Consider the following 19,883-nt stretch of genomic DNA (forward strand, 5'->3'; position numbering starts at 1 on the left):
AGACAGTCGCGCAGTTGTTTAATCAGCCAACATGGCCGCATCCATGAGACTGCTGGTCCGGAGGGCGATCCGTCTTTCTCATAGACATGTTAAGGTTGCCGCTGCTGGAGTTTCAGCTCGGTCCGGCTGCTGCTGGGAACCGTCGTCCTGTCGTTGTTACAGCGATGCAGCCGGAGACAGGAGCACACATTTTGGTTTCGAAACGGTGCCAGAGACAGAGAAGGCGAAGAGAGGTGAGTCACAGCAGATGCGTTTTGTTGTCCTGTGCTCGCTGCCTCTTTGCAAATGTTAACGTTACACACCCTGAGGGACGGGATCCGAGTCTCTTTTGGGATCGTGAGGATTTGCTGGAAATGAAAGCCCATGAAGTGACGCTCCTGTTCAGTAAAACCTCTAAAGTTGTAAAGGTGATCCCGTCCGATGTGCAATATGTATTTTTAAAACTAAAGTAGGAATCGTACAGAAATGAGTTGTTTTTCTATGTGCCGAATTTAAAAGTGGTTATTAGTATAACGTTTTAAATCATGTTGTAGGCTACTTGCAGTGCTGTTTTCATGGGTATAGCAAATTAATATAATTTGACTATATTTTTTTTGATCGATTCTGTAGAACACAGGCACAACACAAACCATTTGAGACAACAATATGCATGCGGCATATTCTGTGCATTGTTCCCAAACTGATGTTTTTTCCAAATAAATAAATTATATCCTGTTGTTTACTTGTGTGTTGGTTGATATTTAGCCCAGTAAATGTGTAGCATTTGTCACGAACATGCAGACACCTTCCTTCATCAGAGTGGTGTCTGTTATAATTTAATGGTAGTAATATAAAACAATTCCCTGCACTTATACCATTATAGATTTTATGACATTTAACTAATACATTTTATATAGATCACTTACTAAAAGTTGCGGAGTGCTGCACAGGATTACAACACAGATTGTCTCTAAAGTATATTGGTGCATGATGAGAGTGCAAAAGAATATCTGAGTATGTGTATATACGTGCATATAGAAGAGTAAAAACATAAAATGCACCCTAAACAGCCCCCAGTGAGACAGACTCTCTTTCTCTTTGCTTCTTCAGTGTATAAGGTGTTTGAGAATGTGGCGCAGAAGTATGACATTATGAACGATGCCATGAGTCTGGGAATTCATCGAGTGTGGAAGGACATGCTGCTGCACGCCATGCACCCGCAGGCCGGGGTGCGACTCCTGGATGTGGCGGGTGGAACAGGTAAAGCTGTTTGTGTGCACCTCTGCAAAACATTAAACTGAAACCCCCACTGGTGTCACACTTCTCTTTTGTATGTGATGACCCTCACCCGCAGGTGACATTGCCTTCCGTTTCCTGGAGTACATTCGTTCTCAGCAGGAGCGGCAGAAGCGGCGGGTGGCGAGGTCCATGAAGACGCCATCGTGGCAGGACATTTCCATTAACTACTCCACAGAGGACGAGGACCGGCCCCAGGAATCCAGAGCTGTGGTCTGTGACATCAACAAGGAGATGCTGAAAGTGGGCAAGCAGAAAGCTGAAAACATGGGCATCAGGGCTGGTGGGTTTTTGACTGTTAAACTGCTTCAAGTGTCCTTGAGCCAGACGTCTGATCCCTGCGTTTTCCCTCAACTGAGAGGTTTAGGGAGCATGTTTACATGTACACAGACTGGGGTTTTTGGGATATCCCATTCGTGTTACAGTGCGAATGAAGATCCTATGGTTACGGGAGCCTGGATAATCCCTTACCCTTGCTTTTAGAAAGCCAGATATTTTGGTTGAGTTGTTCTGAAAGAAATGAAGATGCTGTAGCATGTAAACATCTTATGCAGCTTTCTGATCACTTTCTGCATGGCTGTGCATCAGTCCCTGAACCCTTTGTGAGAACCGATCAAAATATTATTAAAAGTACTAAAAAGCTGGCATTGTTTAGTTATTCTTGGATCACTTTGGTGTTTTAACACGGTAGTTTGGATCTGAACGAACTAAACACCAAAGTCACTTAATCAAGGCAGCCCTGGACCAGAAACTCCTTCTGTGTTCTGTGAGGTAAAATCACTGTTTTTTGTCAAAGGAGTCTAGTGGCTTTGAAGAGAGCTTAGATGGATATACGGATTCAATTTCCTGCTGGAAGGGACTCTCTGATGGCAAGGTTAAGCGGTGAAAATGATTTTGAACGCCTGTACATTGCTTTGCTTCTGTGTTGTTACTCCTGTCTGGTTCTTCAAACTGGGGGCGAGCTGACGCCATCTACTGTGTGGACGAGCATCTTATACAGCCCCGCTTTAAAAAACCTTAACTAACCCTTTAAAGTAAGGTATGAAAAAAAAGTATTGTTTTGTTTGAGAAATGAACCTCTTTGGCATATTGATGGAAAAATATATTTGTCATTGATAAGGAAAGGCGCATTTGGCGACGTGGTCATCTCTTCAGAAAAACAAGCTCTACGAATGTAAACATTAAATTCTTGGGGAAAGTGTGACAACCTGACACCAGTCATTGATGATATCAGGTTATACTGTATGTATCTACGTAAGCATTTCTACCAAATATGATCAAAGGTGGAATATGGAAGCGTGCATGTTCAGTGAAATAAGCTGTGTTTATTGAGCTCAGAGTGTAGCTGTAGAGTTGTCGACATTCTCAGATGATTTTCTGCATGAAATCAAATCGAACAAAGTGCAGCACACAGACCGGAAGTGTGTGAGATTTCTGTGCCAGCCATGCTTGACCTGAACTGAGTACATAGTAATTGTTGCAGGATTTCGTAACAGAGCAATTGGTATACAGCTGTCACATGTTTACCATGTGCACCAAAACTACCATCAACCAATATACCAGTAGACAGTTTGTCATTTTGACTTGAGTGTCTGTGCTTCTTTGTGTGTTGATGTGTATCAGGTCTGTCGTGGGTCGTGGGGGATGCAGAGGAGCTGCCCTTTGATGACGACCAGTTTGATATTTATACCATCGCCTTCGGCATTCGAAATGTCACCCATATAGATCAGGTAACTGACCCGACAGCGTTTCTCTAATGCACGGGTGATCCTATAAGACTGTTTTGCACTTAGTGAGACCTGAGCAGAGTTAACGTGTGTCATTCATTTGTGATCTATTTGACAAAAGGTGTTTGTAAGAACAATATGCAAAGAAAGCAAATCATAATAAATATGTATGCAATATGTTGATTCACATATTAAATTAATTACACTTAAAGGTCCAGTGTGTAATATTTCTGAGGATCTATTGACAGAAATGCAATCCATAATTATGTTTTCAGTGGTGTGTAAAGACCTTACATAATGAACCGTTATGAGACATTTCTACATAACCGCGGGAACCCTCATAGACAGTAAATTACTGGAAGAAGCCACCCCGCTGATTTTGAATGGAGAGCAGTGAAGCCAGTTTTGGACCAATAAAATAGTACTAGAGGGCCACTTCCTGTTGGCTCCAGCGTCTGCTGCGCATGATCGCGCAGTATAACCGTGGTTTAATGACGTAGAACAACTGCAGAAACACCGTAATTCTGGTAGCTGCGCCAACAAAAAGTTTCATGGCTCAGTGTGTTTGTCTGACTCGGATCGTCACTGATTAATCAGCCCACCTACGAGGCTCACCTGTCAAACACCAACGCAGCGTCACTGATGGCCGAATAGGTTTTTTTAGGTTGCCGAGAGTTTATAATCTGAGCAATATGGTTACATCTGTCATGTGCGACGGGGTGTCACAGGGTTTTGACGTCATTTTTGGGCCAACATGGATCCCTCCATGCGGGCTTTGGTCGGCTTCACCCCCTTGGGCGCCACCTGCTGTGGAGGTCGCTGTATTTTGTCGTCATGTTCCTACCGTTGCCGTCAACGAACACACCTTGAGTGTAGACGGCCGCCATCACATTGAATACGTACAAAGAAGAAGAAAAGGGACTAATAATAGTCTCCGAGTAGTCTTCTGGTTTATTAGAATATTAGAAGTAACAAGAGAAGTGACATTTGGATTTTCCCAGATGGATATAGCGTTAATGTGGGACGGATGTTTTCAAAGCGGAGCTGAAGTTGTCTGTTTGCTGCCGGACTGGTAACGTTAATTAACTTTGTCAGACTTTTCACTTTGCAAATGAAAACTGTTGATTGAGAGCTTTAGCTATTAGCTGGCCATAATCACAGAGAGCCGTGACATGTTTCCCCTGTCGGTGGTGTGAAATGTGGATTAATTTCATGACGCCTACTTATTCTCCAGCCTGTGGTTTGGCTTTTCCGGTAACGTTAGCGAGACAATCAGCTGATCAGTAACGTTAATTGGCAATAAAACCATAACGTTAGCTTAGAGCATGGAAGCATCAGCTAGCTAAACTTTTACTGAATGGTAGAAAAACATTTATTGTTAGTTGGATTGGTTTATTCTCTGTGTTATGGCTTTGTTGTGGAGAGAAATGTTACCTTCATGATACAAACAGCTGATGAATATTATTGGTAATGAAACGGTAACAGCAGGGAAGCTCAGATCAGCAGCTAAACTTCACATTTTACTGCCCTGGTGGAAAACATGTATTTTTACTGCTAATGGTGATATATAACAAGACCCTGTGGCTATCAAGTGACTAATAATACATACTTTACGAATTTGCATTAAAAAACGTTATTGGATATTGCGTCCCACTGTGCACACAAATATGTAATTTGTGCTTTCACATGCTAAATGCCCATTGAAAACGTTGCACCGTTTTACCACAAGCTGAAATTATGGCTGTCAGTACTACTTTGTGTTTCTGTTGTATTTCAAACAATTCAAAAGACATTTTGGTAATATTTGCAGATTGCTTATCTAATTAAGCAAAGTAGGAGGAGCCTTGATTCTCACCAGCCAATTCCTTCATAAACTTCATGTATTATGTGGTTTATTGCGGTGCAGAAACAGTGAGGCTTACATTGTCCTGTTATCTGTCAGTGGTCATACTTGATGCACTAGATGTGATAGTGTTTGAGAATTTCTTCATTTACTATGGTATGTTAGTCCAGATGAGCCAACCCTCCCCAAGATGTAAAATAATGTATTACAGGAGTACGAGACATCATGTAGCATTCACTTCATTTCTTCATGTGGCTATGGTTTATTAATGAAAAAGTAACAATAATATTCAAAAAAAACATTTGGATTTATATAATTTCTTAACACATCTATCTAAACAAACCTAATTCCATGAATCTCTTTTCTTATAGATGACATCTTTGTCCTGTCTCAGGCACCGTAGCTATAGTGCTCGCTTGGGAAAGGGACGGGGGGTGCAAGTTTCTGCAACTGACGATTATTTTCATTTCTGATTAAACTGTTGATTCATTTTTTTAACTGACTGATTCATTTCCCAGTGTAAAAGTAGGGCTGGGAGATATGGCCAAAAATGTTATCACGATAAACAATTTCACATCATTTGATATCGATAATTATCACGATAAATGTCAAATCATTATTTCTTTCAAGTTCAAAGACAGATTTTTGGTCCTGATTGAAAGTTGAAGAAACCAGGTGGTTAATTGTGGTTTAAAGTATTCTTTATGGTCAGAACATGACAAACAATTGATCATTTCACAAATATGAGGTGAAACATTCAAGACCGATATGATAAAATCTTTTTTCAACAAATATGCACAAGTTAAATTAAGTATTTTTTTTTAGCAAAATAATTATAATAGAAAAATTAAGTGCTAATGAATTTGTGATTCAGATGAATTAATTCAGACCTTTTATTGAACATTTGTTATATTGATATTGAGGAGTTATATTGCGATAATTATTGTTTTCTTGCCCAGCTCTACTATAAAGTATCAAAAATTTGTGATTTAACAAGCTGTAACCAACAAATATTTGTCTTTCTTAGGCACTTCAGGAGGCTCTGCGGGTCCTGAAGCCTGGTGGCAGGTTCATGTGCTTAGAGTTCAGCAAAGTGACAAATCCCATGCTGGCAAGGTGAGGAGGAGGGTTCACTCACGGAGGATGACTTGGTGTGAACATGACTCTACCTTGTGAATGTCAGACGGTTTCTGTAGACTTATTACTGCCATCACAAATCCAACAACACATTTGAATAGCTGCAGTTTGTTTGTGCTCCTAGATGTTGCTTTGTGCTCATGGACAAGCTGTGCAAAGTGTTCATCCAAGCTGTTGTAGAAACTCTGTGGGTACATTAATACATAACAGAACAAACTTGAGTTTTTCCATCTCGCCAAATCAAAAAAACAGTTATTGTCTTGAAAGGAGATCCTGCTAAATTGAGACATTTCCTATAATGAATGGATGAACTGAACACTGCCCTCTTCTGGTTTTGTACAGACCTGACTGTAGAGTACTATAGAGCACATGTCTATCTGTGGATGCACTGTACTACAGGACACGTCTACTGCATGATATGCCCTCGGAACTTCAGTTCAATTTTATTTATATAGATCTTATTCCTAACAGAAGTCATCTCATTACACTTTTCATATGGAGCAGGTCTCTTTGTACTCTTTGTAATATTATTTAAATGGTTGCAGTTTGGCCAGGTTTAGGTAAAAGATCGTGGCAGTATTGGTTCAGGAGGTAGACCGAGTAGTCTACTAATCAGAAGGTCGGTGGTTCAGGCCCTGGCTCCTGCAGTCTGTAGGGGCAAGATACTGAACCCCAGAATACTTCCTATGGCTGTGCCATCAGTTTACCAACGGGTGAACATGATATACAGTGAAAAGTGCTTTGAGTGGTTGGAAGACTAGAAAGCTGCTATATAAGTACAGTACATTTACACGGTTTGGGTTAAAATGAGTACATTAATCTGGGAAGTTAGAGGGTGTGTTGTGTAATGAAGTGGCACTCCTTGAAGTGATGACGAAGAATTTGTTAGCGAAATCCCCTGTTGATTCAGGTTTGAATTAAAACCTGCAGCCTGTTGTCGCTCCATGGCGCATGGTTAACTACCCCTGCTGTAGAGGCTTGATGAGGCTGCCAGTCTTTTAGCTGACTGATTCCACATATGCCTCAAAAGCAGCGCACTAAGGATTTATAGATTTTAAAATGTTATGTTAGTAGTAATCGTTTTAAATGGGCCACTCGCTAATTTCTACCTCTTTAAACTGCAGATGTGTTTATGTATGTAAACACATTGAAGTGCTGTTTTACTCTAATCAAACAAACCGTTCTTGTGTAAGAATACATTAGAAAGAAACATAGACTTAAGTGTCTATGTATGTATGAAAGAAATTAGGGATTGGCAGCAGGCATCCAGTTCTGAGAAAGTAGCTTTTGGCTCCTGCTAAATTGTATCCTGTTTCCTTTTTCAGGCTTTATGACGCATACAGTTTCCAGATGATTCCTGTTTTGGGAGAGGTGATCGCTGGAGACTGGAAGTCGTACCAGTATCTGGTAGAAAGCATCCGCAAGTTCCCGGGCCAGGTACGATATTTTTATTTTATTTAGTCTCCCCATGATTCACTCCAAGTTAGGAATGTTTAAAAAAAAAAAAAAAAGTATTGCTAGTTTGATTTGACAGATTTTTAAATTATTCACCATGTCACTTCTGTCATATTTTTCCTGTTTTCCTACTGTGACTGCAACTAATGACTAATTTAATCTCTCAACTTGTTTTTAATCAATAATTAATAGTCAGAAATGTCCAAGGTGTTTTTGTCTGACCATCAGATATTAAATATATATTTTATACAGAGGAAAAGGGCAAATCAATTAGAAACTGGAACTTAAATGAAAAAGCAATGTTTTTTTGTATTTTTTTAATTATCAAATTGTTTCACCACTATTTGCCGCTGTATGTTCCTAAACTAAGTCCAATCTGACTATGTGCAGGATTGTCACTTTGTGGATTCAGTGTTGGTAAGTCATATCCTTTCCTCTTTTTCTTCTGCAGGAGGAATTTAAAGGAATGATTGAGGACGCAGGTTTCTACTGTGTTCGGTACTACAACCTCACTGGCGGAGTTGTGGCTCTTCACTCTGGTTTCAAGCTGTGAGATGCACTCCCAACACCTCCTGTACAAAAGCAAATAAGCAAAAAGAAAGGGACAAACTGCAGAGTTCTCAGGCATGAAGCCCCAGAGCTGTTTTCTGCAGTTGTCACTACACAATGAAAGAAAATCGGACGTCAGTTGACATTTATTGACCCCCCCCCCCCCCCCCCTGTTCAGCAACCATTGAAGTGTAAAAAAATAGAACCTGTACTTAATACCACTATTGGTGTAAAGAATGCCCCACTAAAAGCCAAAATGTCTCTGTGGAATCAATGTTTTGACAACTGGCAAGTGAGATAAAACATTTGAATATTTTTTGTAACAGCTACATTTTGGCAAAGAATAAAACTTGTAATTGTACTCAGATCAACTTTTGCAACAGTTACTTCAACTACTAACTTTTATAAAGTAAAAATGTCAATATGCAAATAATGGAAAGGAGGACACCACACCACTAGTTACTTGAATAAAACTGTATATTTTACAGATCTTTGTACACTTTAATTACAAAACTGTATGATACTAAAGTTTTAAAATCAGTTTTTTGGTCAGAGAAGATTTAATCGTCTTGTGTGCAATTACCATGTATATACAAAGTCTCATGTTAGTGATTTTTCTCAAATAAAAAGCAACCAAATAACTCAAACGTTCATACACTCTGAACATAAGACATGGCTTAAAGATAAATATATTAGTAAATAAATATTCAGAGAACATATTTCCATTTGTGAAATGTGTTTGCTATACAGGTACAGAAATATACACAGATTGATTTCTAGCCTTTTTTAAAAACATTTGTAATGGTAATGACAGAAAATAATTATATTCTTAAAAAATTAAAAAATATTAATTTTGTACACATTTTAATCTTCTTAAGTGCTAGAAACAAGAACAAAAATTAAATAGTGACTCAAGTACCCCAAAATGTTATATTTGCAGTAGGTACATATCTCTATGCAAAAGGCAAGATTAGATTCTCACTTGATTACAGCACTGGGTTAACTTATAAATAGGGTTATTTCAGAAAGTTTTCCTCTGTGTAGAGAATGTGTATATTTCATAGAAACAGTATAAAAACAGTCTGCAGGACAAACAGAAAGGTATGAATGACAAGCATCGATATCGCAGGTATGAATTATGCATGGCACGATATGATTCGAACGGATACTGTGGTATGTATAACTGCATCATTTATAAAAAAAAATAATAATAATAGTCACAGTACAATAAGGAACCCTTGTGAAATATGAGTTTTTTCCAGCTACTTTCCTTTGGCCTTTTGATAGATGCTAAAACTTTTTATAGATATTTATTAGAGCGTGCGCCTCATTGAGGAAATTGGGTAAGTGACAGCAAAAATACACTTTAAGGGCTTCCAAACAAGAGGTAGAGTGCTACACTCTACTTTTGAAGAAATCTACTGACCCCCGAGACACTGTCACTCTAGTCTGGAGTTTGACTAAAAGTGGTGCAGTGTCTTTAGATATTGCTACAAATAGCTTACCAGCATAAGGCTTTCATGTTGCTCCGGCACATCTCATACAGGTAGGCCACTACTGGACAGAAATGCAATGCATAAAACAAATTCTGTATTTAATTGAATAGAGACCAGTGTCAGCCTTGCATTCACATTTTTATGCATTTTCTGTATTATATAGCTTCTTCTCCTCAGAGAAATGTGTGGGTCACAGACACTTAGACCCATTTCCCTGCTCTTGAAAAAAAAAGTTTGAAAGAAAAAAACACAAAACAATCATGTCTTTCTGTTTTGGTATAGCTATGTCCGTACAACCTATTTGAGTTGGTGGTTGAAGTTTTATAGGCAGTCAGTGTTCATGTATGCACATGTAAATGCAGATGTTTGAATTAAGAGTGTACTTTTTTTTTTTTTGTAAAGAAAAATGATTTTTAGATCTTGCACAAAAAAACGGAGTCTAGATGTCCTGTTCTTGACAAAATCTGGAAAAAAAAATCTCACAAGACATGGACCCGGATTACCTGGTGCTGAAGGGGCCTAACCCTAGATGGCAGCAAATAGATGCCAATACCAAGCTACTTCTAGTTTCACTTAACAACCTTCCTCCTCATTTGTAGTATCACTTTGTCTCAGTGCTGTGGTAACACAGTTTGGTGCTGAGAAGTTTGTGGCCACAGGAATGAACTTGATACACTGTATATCTAGAAATGACGGGCCATTTCAGTAGAAATCCACACAATCGAAGATGATAACATTCAGCGCTCAGAGAGCAAGGTTAGAACAAGGCAGCTGAGGGTTTCAATGATTGACTTACTGACTGATACGGTACCAAATACATACTTTTGAGTTCCTTCTCTCTGGGCTCAAGTTCATACACCCAGACCTCCCTCATTTGTTGAAGTACTGCTTCCCAGTGCAGTGCGACCTGCAGAGAGCTGAGGTTGGAACAAAGCCCTAGTCTCCTCCTCCTGAGGGTATGGCTGACCTCTAAACTGTCCCGAGGTGAAGTACCCCTCCCTGTGCTCATGTCGCTCCCCTGTCCGCACCTCTGCCTCCACTGTGACACTGATGGGCAATAAACTGCTCTGGGTCTCTGCCCCTGTTCCCAATTCATAATCTGTGTCCTCAGGAATTATGGGTATTCTCTGGTTGAGTTCGCAGCAGCCCTGTCCAGAGCAGGCATCGGAGTCTGCATGGGCATACTGCACATTGACAGCGTAGTCCTCGGTGTAACGCCCTGCTGTGGCCCTGTGGACCTTCATCTCTTTGTAGAAGCAGCAGGGCAGCCCTTCGTAGCTCACCTGCTCTGAGGAAGGGCACATGTGCTCAGGAGCAAAGTAGTTCTTGGAGTTCTGAAAGTCCACTCCCCTGTGAAAGTGTCCTGTAGCCAGAGGCCCAGCTTGGTCCGAGTCTTGCCCTTTGCACTCCACATTTGGAGGAAGCACCTCAAAGCAGCAACTACAGGCTGCAGCCCCAAGCTCCCCCGACTCCTCCTGCTCCCCTTTTCCCCTGTCTGCTCCGGTAGCCTCTGGAGCCCCGGCTGAGGTAGTGCTAGTGTTGCTGTTCTCCCTGGGTTCCAGTGATGAGCGACTGCTGTAGTTGGGCTCCAAACTACAGTTGGAGAGGTGGTCACCCGAGTTATACCCCGAAGCTCCAGGAGGGAGCTGGAGGCAGTCATGTCCCAGGGGAGCAGTGGATGATGAGTCCTCGGCAGGAACTGTGGTGCAAGCCGCAGCCCCTGCTTCACCTGTGGAGCCCCTACATGGACTCTTGCTGCGGTAGACGTACGGATCATAGTCGCTGCTCAGCGAGCTGCGGAAAGTAGAGCAGCTACCGTACACCCCTTGGTTGCTGACCTCAGTACAGTCCAACATGGAGTCACTGGAGGAACAGTGGCACTGGCCTGAGCTGCTGCTGCTGCTGTCACTACCAGGGCAGTCAGCAAGGTAACCACTGCACACTGAGCGGTGGCCATGATAACAGCTAAGGCCAGAAGTGCTGCCTGTATCACCTATCCTTGAAGAAGAGGCAGGTGCCATGTGTACGACTGTGGGGTATAACAGCCCCTGCTGAAAGGCCCTGCTGTGGTGGCCTTTGTGGGCCCCTCCACCAAGCTGCCCTGCCATAGCGGCCCCTTGGCCCCCCTCGGGCTGTTGAGGAAAAGTCAACCCCTGAAAATAGTAGTGCTGGTACATAGTTTCGTACTGCGAGAAGCAGGCCGCTCTCGAAAAGTTGCGACCATGGAACTTTGGTCGTTTAAAAGCAGCATGATGTGGCTGTGCTGGGTAGGCGGGGGGTCCTCTGTGCTCTAGTCCACAGTGGTGGGGGTTGAGTGAGTGGTCCAGATGAAGGGTGGGGTGGTAGCTCCGGAGAAAGGCAGATGTTGATTGGGGTGGGTAGAGACCTTGAGGATCGGAGTGCTGGTCCACAGTGAGCACGGTGATTGGGTTACCGTGGGGGTCCATGCTGGTTCTGGTTGGGTAGGCTGTCACCTGGCCAGCACGGTGCACCCTACCCGGATAATGGACCGGCAGCACCACCCGCTGCCGGCCGTGGACTGGGTTGCCAGGGTCCATACATGCTGGTCCTGGATTTCCCTTCTTTTGCTCTGTGCAAATACATAATGCAACGTTTAGAATCTAACAACTGAAAAGTAACTTTCAATCTCTTTTATAACCACAGATCATTTTTTTCCTCCAATGAAAGAAGTGTTTCGGTTCTGAGTATTTTATGTAAATAAGAAAGCTAAATAGTCTAGATGGGGTGCATCAACTCACCAATGATGTTGTGTCGACAGTGGGGACAGGTGTGATGCTGGAGCAGCCATGGGTCGACGCATTTCTTATGAAATCTGTGAGCACAGGGGATAACCCGCAGCTCCTGTAGGGAAAAACACAACAGGTGTTCTAACTTAATTGAAATTAAGTATACCTTACAGCAGGTGGACAAAAACAAACATCTAATTCTCAAACAAGTAGGGAAAGCACTCAAAAGAAAACCTGCGCTTACCTTACTTATTTATTAATTTTAGGATATTTGGTCCTGCCTGGTAGGACGTTAAACGACTTTTATGGATTTAATGTAAAAGGTAATAAAGAACAGTAATCCTGCATTATTTTTGTGCAACGGTTAAGCTATGTTTCAGGGCTTGCACTAGCATTTCAGGCACAAACTACTTACTGTAAATCACATTTACAGAGGTAGCTGCATGTTATGTAGGTGAATTAGTGGAATGGGTCCACTAAAATGGGTCTAATTTTTAGGTCAACAAAAGACTACTTACAAAGTTGCCATATCAATTATGTACACAACAGGGTTTTATTCCTCAGAGGGTGAGTAAATGTGTGGTTGAGAGCGGCTGAATGTCCAGAAGGTGGCAGCAAATCTATACAGAACTGTCAATTGCGGTGATAGTTGCAGTCTAATCAACTTTTTAACTGAGGAGCCAACTTTATATCACACCACAAAACAAAACTGTTAACTAGATGCCACGCCACAGTACACATATAATTTAGATGCTTACTGTCACCACTTTCTGGGACAAAGCAAACAAGAGGCTTACACTTGAGGATTGATATGAGAAAAATGCAGCACTTTGTATTCAGATGGAGAGAATTCCAAGACACAAAAGCAGGAGCACTGTGAATATGGATTGTAATTTTTTTTTCTTCAAGTGAGAGGTCTTTGGCTGCCATAAATACTTTAGTCTGTGGCTTAATGTGACTCATCTTTGGGCTCATTTCCACTCTAGCTTTTGTTGCTCGGTTCACTGCTCAAAAAACGTCTTTGATGCCATTCAGCCTTTTATATCACCACTTCCTCTGTGCAATCCTGGCGCCATGCTTTATTGTGTTTTCTTCTCTTTACCAAAGAGACACATAACCACAAAAAAACACCACATACACCAACCATGTCACCCTGGCCCTAGGGTTTGTCCCTCCAGCATCCATGCTGAGGATGAGCCATGGTGTTACAGTAAATCTTCAAAGTCCAAGATTAGGATACATATTTTGACAATGACTCCTTTTTTAAGGATTAAAGAAGGCCACACTGGGAAAACAGGAAGCATAATCACAACCCACTGCAGTCTGGGTACCGTTATCTCTCCAGGTGCTCTGAAAGAGTGAACTAAACATCTAAAAGTGCGCCGGAAATAAAGGCACCGAAGATCGCAGGACTGCAGTCCGCGAGCACATCAGGGGAACTTCCATTCTATTGTCCACAAAATTGCATTATGTTTCATGTCTGCAGAATATGTAATGGAAAGAAAACAAGCTCAGTGGGTAATCACACTAACACTGCCAGAGTTAAAAGGTTTGGCTGCCACATTGTCCACTTTTGTACATGTATTACTACAAGTCAGCGTTCACCAACAGCAGATGAGGTTTGTTACTTCTGAGTTGAACCTTTTTGTGTCAGGTGCTTGTTACTCAGAACGCTCCCCCGATAGTGCATTCGTATCAAGACTCTCTTTTTTTATAATGTTTTCACAAATAGTGATTAAAAATATATAGATTTTAAAAAGGCACAGTGCAATTTTAAAAATTCAAATTAAAAAGAGCAAGCGTCTTTTCTTACCTCCCCATCAATGTACTTCTCCAGACAGATGGCACAGTCCGAGGTGGAGCTGCTGCTCAGTGAATCGGAGGTTCCACAGCTGCTCTCGCGCTGGCCCTTTCCTTTGGCCTTGAACTTTCTTGTCTCCATCTTTTCCAAGGCTTGGATGGCCATTCTATTCATGGAGCTCTGTAGTGGAGAGGAAGGAGGGGGACAGGTTCAGCGGGAACATCTGCACGTTTGATGAGCAACATTTAACTTTTAAAGCTCTGTAGAATGGGAGCCAAAATAACACATTAAAATGAAAAAGCTAACTTAGCAATGATGTTTTTAAGCAAACATCCTGTTAAAGGCTCAGAGTTTACTTTGGAACTGGGTTCCTCTTTGCTGGTCTAAGTGTGAGAGGGTTGATGTCATAATTTAAGACTTTCCCCCTTGACACAGTACATATTTTTGCAATTTTGACTGATGCATTAGCAACTCTCTCTAGCTCTGACTCTGGTCTCTTTCTATCTCTAATTTGCTTCATGTTGCCTTTAAATTGTTATTTAAAAAGGTGACTGATAAGTTGACACATACAGAACTACTCTACTATTCGGATTAAACTTAATGAGTCACATGTGTAGCAAACATAGTGGTTTATAGCAATCACTGCCTGAATTGCTAGTGCGTCACTCATGTACAAAGTTGTTGTATGAGTTAAACTAGGGTCTCCAGAGAGTGATTCTTCCTTTATGCTGCCTCATAATTAGATCAGCCTGCAGTTTTAAGGACATGTGGACATCCTGGTCTGCAAGAGAGCAATGAACTTTGCTATAAAAGTCACTGCCATCATAGGGTTTTCACAGTGTTTTTAGTTCTTTTAGTAGTTATCTGTAGTCTTTTGAGGGCAAACCCAAATTGGATAAAAAAAATAGGGTAAACGATATTTACTCCACCAGCAGTTCATTAATTTTTCACATTTTGGGAAGGAAAGGTTGTTAAAATGTGCCAAAGTTGCCCCTGGTGTGAGCTGTTAATTAACCACCAAAGGAAGTCACGACCAAGTCATCCGCTGCTGTGACACACACACACACACACACACACACACACACACACACACACTGTTCAAACGGTTGCCGCTACAGGTTTTCTCATCTGTTATGACATTTATGTGCGTTTGGCTCCAGAAGCCATACTCTCATCAGCGTTAATTAAATGCTTTTCCTGACGTAAGCCTCCACTGAAACTGCTTTTTGTCAACACACAAGTGGATCAGCAGCAGAGCTACCGTCGCCTGACTCAACGCCTGCAACTCCACGTGATGTCGTGTTGATTGGTAAAAACAAGGCACGGCACAGGCTTCGGTCCTATGTGACTCAAACTGAGATAATGAAAAAAGTTTCTCGAGTTGTTTCTATTCACACTTCTGCTCTAGTGGTGATCTGTGTGTATTCAGACACTAACCTGGCTTCTCCTTTGCTTGAGTTTGATCTTGATGAGCAGAATGAGGCAAACCAGCGACACAACCACGAAGAAAGCCAGGAAGATGCCCATGTCAAAATATTCTGTGGGCTGCTGTGGAAAAGGAGGTCAACAGAAACACAAATTTGTCAAATAATCTTCACATGCAGCTGGTTAAAGAGGGGTTACACTAAAAGGGTTATTTGGCCTGAAAACTCTCCATTCACAGACAGTTGAGGATATTTGATTATAACTAGTTGCTCAGCACACCAGAGCAATGATGTGACTCATTCGACTCTTCATTATGGAAAGAAAAATGAGTCCTTCACACATAATTCGACGGTGCTTTCCTGAATAAATACATGGTTGTTTAGTCATGCAAGTCAATTCATTTCAGCCTCAGAATAATTCCATTATTGTGCCAATTCATGACAGTGTGTCAGTAATTTACTCAGGTAAGTGCTACATCTCTTACATAAAAGAGACCATTTCTGCAGAGTACAGCGGAACCGTTCAGTCGGTTAACCAAGTATTAGATTAGATTCATTTTTCATTCAAACATGCTAAACATTAAGCAGTTCCAGTTTCTTAAATGTGAGGATTTACTTTTTTTCTTTGTTTTGTATCATTGTAAATGTATTTATGTTTGGGTTTTGGACCGTTGGATGGAAAATACAAACATCACTTTGGGTTATGGAAGAACTTGATAAGCATTTTTTGACATTACACAAACTAAACGATTAATCAAGAAAATATTCAGCAGATTAACTGATGATGACAATTGAAATACTTGCAAAGCTACTGAGTTCACGACAAGAAAAAGAGCTGATCTACACTTTTTATGGAGGTAGAAGTCGACTAACTTAAGAGGTTGACACTTTCTGATAAATTCACCACCGAAAAAACTGTTTAAAATTCACTGAGAAGGGCCACATTGTTTTATTCTTCAGCAGAAAAATGTCTCTTATCAGACAGTCCTTTCTCTCGGGCTTTCATTATGTCAAGTTCTCTGACCTCAAAGTGTGCTGGTCTCTTATCAAATATTCCAAGCAAACAAACAGCTCTTTGAATACTGATATTAATCTCTCACAGTGCTGCGAAAAAGTCCTCTGCCTCGGGGCAGCGGAGAGCAGAGAAGAAAGGGAAAGGGTCCGATTTCACAGCTGGAATTTATGTTGGCCCTCACGTGTAAAAACTTCTCAATGCTGTTTGGTGCGTGGGCCTCGCAAACATGCTCACCTCTTCTTCATGTTCCTCACATGTGCCTTATATTAGTCTCACACACACATGCACGTCATCTACATTAAGTGGTTTGGGGTTTTGGCATGTGCTCTTACCCTCGGTGGTCGGTGTTGAATTCGAGCGCGAGCAACTTTCTGCTTGTTGACGATGTTCATCAACTTCACAGCGTCATTGCCCTTCACGTAAACCACCGGCCGTTTCAGAGGATCCTCTGCAACCTGGTTGAGCTGCGGAGAGGTGAGAGAAAATACATCAAACACAGATAAACTAATACATAACAATAATGAACTTACTTATCTGGTCCATAATAGCCTTTTGTTAAAGGGTTTCTCTACTGATTTTACGCATGAGGTTCAATTAATCGTCATGAGTCAGCCTGTGTAAACGGCTGTAATGTCTTCTGTGGCATTATGGGAAATGGAAAAGTGTTTTTCCAAGCATCACTTACTAGAGATTAAAAGTCAGAATATCGCCACCTGTGCTGCTCCAATTTTGATCTTGGTTTTTTTATTTTTTATTTGTCTCTTGTGTGTACCCGAACTTTATGGAAGGGCTATATTGAAACACCGGAGTACCCCTTCAACATTCAGAAGCTGCCATGTTATCTACAAATATATGGCACAGGTTTTTCTCTGAGCTAAAACATAAAAACCTCTCCTCACTGTAGTGTGCCATGATTGCCTTAATGTTGTTTCAGATGTTTTTTCCATCCTATTTTTTTAAATTCTGGAGAAAATACTCAATGGTGTCAGCCATGCAGTAGTAATTATACACAGGACTCAGAGTGCAAGTTGTTGCTGCAAATGTAACAATATGAAAATCTAAATATTTTAGGGGACATTAAGAAAAAGATTTGGAGGACTAATTCATGTCAGCTGTCTGAATGTAAAAGGCCTGAGCTCTTTCTACCAACTAGGGGAAAGGACCTATAGGCTCAAGACATGGAAACTATGGTTGCAGTTTCCCTGAGGGAGCAGGGGGGAAATAGTCAATGAATAGTATGTTCTGGCTTTTGAGTCAGTTGACATACTACTCCTTTACTCCTCCTCTCTGTTCTCCCTCTGGTCTGCTGGTTGGAATCTGTAATTTGAAAAAGCCCACGGGAAATACCGAGGATATTCGCGTTTCTATTTCTTCTGCCGTCGTCATGTTCCCCAGTGAAATACTGTATGTTCTGGTTTAAAAGTATAGACTTTGAAACTTTTCATCCCTGCTTGAATCTGGTGTGTTGCTCCCGCTTTGGGAAGTGACTTTACTTTGGCCTCTGACAAATAATGCACCATTAAGTAAACCTATAAGTCAGATAATAAACTTTAAAGAGGTAAAAAAAAAACTTGGGTATTACTGTTGAAAGAAAGTTAATCATGATTTACTTTCCCCAAAACAAAAAAGTGTTTCAGCTACAAGCAGGACTTGGCCTCACATACAGTATAAATTGAGATAAAAAGGAAGTCAAGTACATTAACTTCATGAAGCTTCTCTCCTAATTTTGGCCCTGGGACCTTAATTCTCCCTAAGCTCCTCCTCCCTGCCCCTCGGCCTTGTGGGTCCTGTCTCTGCTGATCGGGCCGCTTTGACTGGAAAAGCCTCTCGGGGGAATTTAACACAGCCGCACAGCGCTGCCTTTCATGTGGTCTCTGCGCAATCCCTTTTATCTCTCAGCTACGCGCTTTACGGCCCAGCGGCAGAGGAGGGAGGAAGAAAAAAAACCTGCAAGTCCAGGCCTGGCATGGCGAGGATGAATACCACAGGAGAATTCTTGCGACAAAGGCGCTCAGAGGAGCAACTCGTGTATTATACCTCTCAACAGCACAGACACAGGAGCAAGAGTGGAGGAAGGAGGAATGTGAGTGTCTGGGTGTGGGAGACAAGCAATACACTTTGTTCTTACTGTAGCCTAATGTGTGCTCCCACAAATGTGCACTCAAAGACAGATCTATAGTCTCAGGGGATGAGGTAATGCGCGCTACCTGTGCAATTATGAGCTCAACAGAGTTTGGTCATGGTCTAGTGAAAGCTGAACTTGGATATCCATTTTCAGTCCTCTCAGCGAGCGGTGCACTCCTCCAAACACAAGTTGGAGAGCTCAAAAGGCCCAGAATGGTTGAATGAGCAAAGCTGATCCACATGCTTTTCAACAGGACTAAAGATAGACCGATCATTGTTTGTACAAACAGCACACAAACACAGCCAGTCAGGAGGGCCGGGCATGCTGCTAAGCTTTCTTCAGAAGTGAAAAGTGGAGCGTCTTTCACAGACAGACCGAGACAGATTAGAGCGGTTCAGTGTTGTTGAAACGTGAGTGTGCAAATGCCTGGGTAATTTTAGGTGTGTACAAACCTGGTCGATGGCATCCGGATTCTCTGACACATCAAAGATGACGGCTGTGGCTCCACGCTGCACTGCTCTCTTCGCCTGCAAACACAGAAAAAAATTAATCATTAGATGTATTTAACAACAGTGCAAAGAAAAAGTCAGGGTATGGTATGGTCACTTTAACAGCTGCACTGACAGCTTCTGTAAGATTCAAGTTTCCACATTCAGATTCACGCCACTAGAGGGAGTTCTCTGCCTGAGTGAAACCCTGTGCAGATCATCTGGAATGAGCAAATGAGAAAGAAAAGAGACAGATACCTGCAGGCCAGAGGTAAACAAGCCATTGATAACATTTGCTAGGACGCACATGGGTTCTGTGTCTCCATTTCGCTGGTCTTCATGATGTCACTAAGTGAATCTGCACAACACTACGCTACAAGTATGACAGAAACTAAGACAGTTTCATCCCCGTGTCAAGAACTAATCCATGCATAGCTCCATCTGATGCAACTCTGCATGGCATGGAGCTGAATTTGAATTGAATTCTGCTGTGCACGCTCAGGAAAAGTTGAATAAAGTTATCAAGGATTTCCAACTGCTAAAAATGCGAGCGCCTTTCATCTGAGAGAAGGGAAAGTCACAGCACAGGGGTCTTTTGAAGACTTCTGCTAAAGGCAAAAGATAAAGGAAATGCTTGGATCCGCAGAACCCCAAGTATCTTTTTGCAGAATCCAAATTGGTTTCCCCTCGTCTGAAAAAAAAAAAAAAAAAAAAAAAAAAAAAATTCCTTTATCTTAACTCCTGTTTTTCCCTTACAACCCGTTCTCACCCCGCTTGATTCACGGTGCCCTATTTAGACAA

At 41.6% G+C, this 19,883-nt stretch overlaps 2 protein-coding genes across 4 annotated transcripts in view; one reads left to right on the forward strand and one right to left on the reverse strand.

Annotated features, from left to right (window-relative positions):
• Positions 1–8,357, forward strand: coq5 (coenzyme Q5, methyltransferase). The gene is made up of 7 exons (XM_038702897.1): positions 1–233; positions 1,090–1,239; positions 1,334–1,558; positions 2,899–3,005; positions 5,873–5,961; positions 7,308–7,419; positions 7,889–8,357. The coding sequence occupies exons 1-7, from the start codon at positions 32–34 to the stop codon at positions 7,988–7,990; spliced, it is 987 nt and encodes a 328-aa protein (XP_038558825.1). The 5' UTR covers positions 1–31; the 3' UTR covers positions 7,991–8,357.
• An 88-nt stretch (positions 8,358–8,445) lies between these two features.
• znrf3 (zinc and ring finger 3) overlaps positions 8,446–19,883 on the reverse strand; it is a 67,565-nt gene continuing 56,127 nt past the window's right edge. For 2 of the 3 annotated variants that reach the window (XM_038702894.1, XM_038702896.1), the window contains exons 3-8: positions 19,047–19,121; positions 16,802–16,933; positions 15,468–15,578; positions 14,043–14,210; positions 12,242–12,344; positions 8,446–12,072 (exon numbers count right to left, since the gene is read on the reverse strand). In XM_038702894.1, the coding sequence (XP_038558822.1) occupies positions 10,334–12,072; positions 12,242–12,344; positions 14,043–14,210; positions 15,468–15,578; positions 16,802–16,933; positions 19,047–19,121 (2,328 nt within the window). In that variant the 3' untranslated portion in view covers positions 8,446–10,333. The remainder of the gene's footprint in view (positions 12,073–12,241; positions 12,345–14,042; positions 14,211–15,467; positions 15,579–16,801; positions 16,934–19,046; positions 19,122–19,883) is intronic. The other variant, XM_038702895.1, reaches the window with a different exon arrangement.

Source organism: Micropterus salmoides, unplaced genomic scaffold (assembly GCF_014851395.1).
Source record: "Micropterus salmoides isolate LMB-PRFRI ecotype aquatic unplaced genomic scaffold, ASM1485139v1 Ms_hic_scaffold_7, whole genome shotgun sequence".
In the NCBI taxonomy this organism is placed as follows: Eukaryota; Metazoa; Chordata; class Actinopteri; order Centrarchiformes; family Centrarchidae; genus Micropterus; species Micropterus salmoides.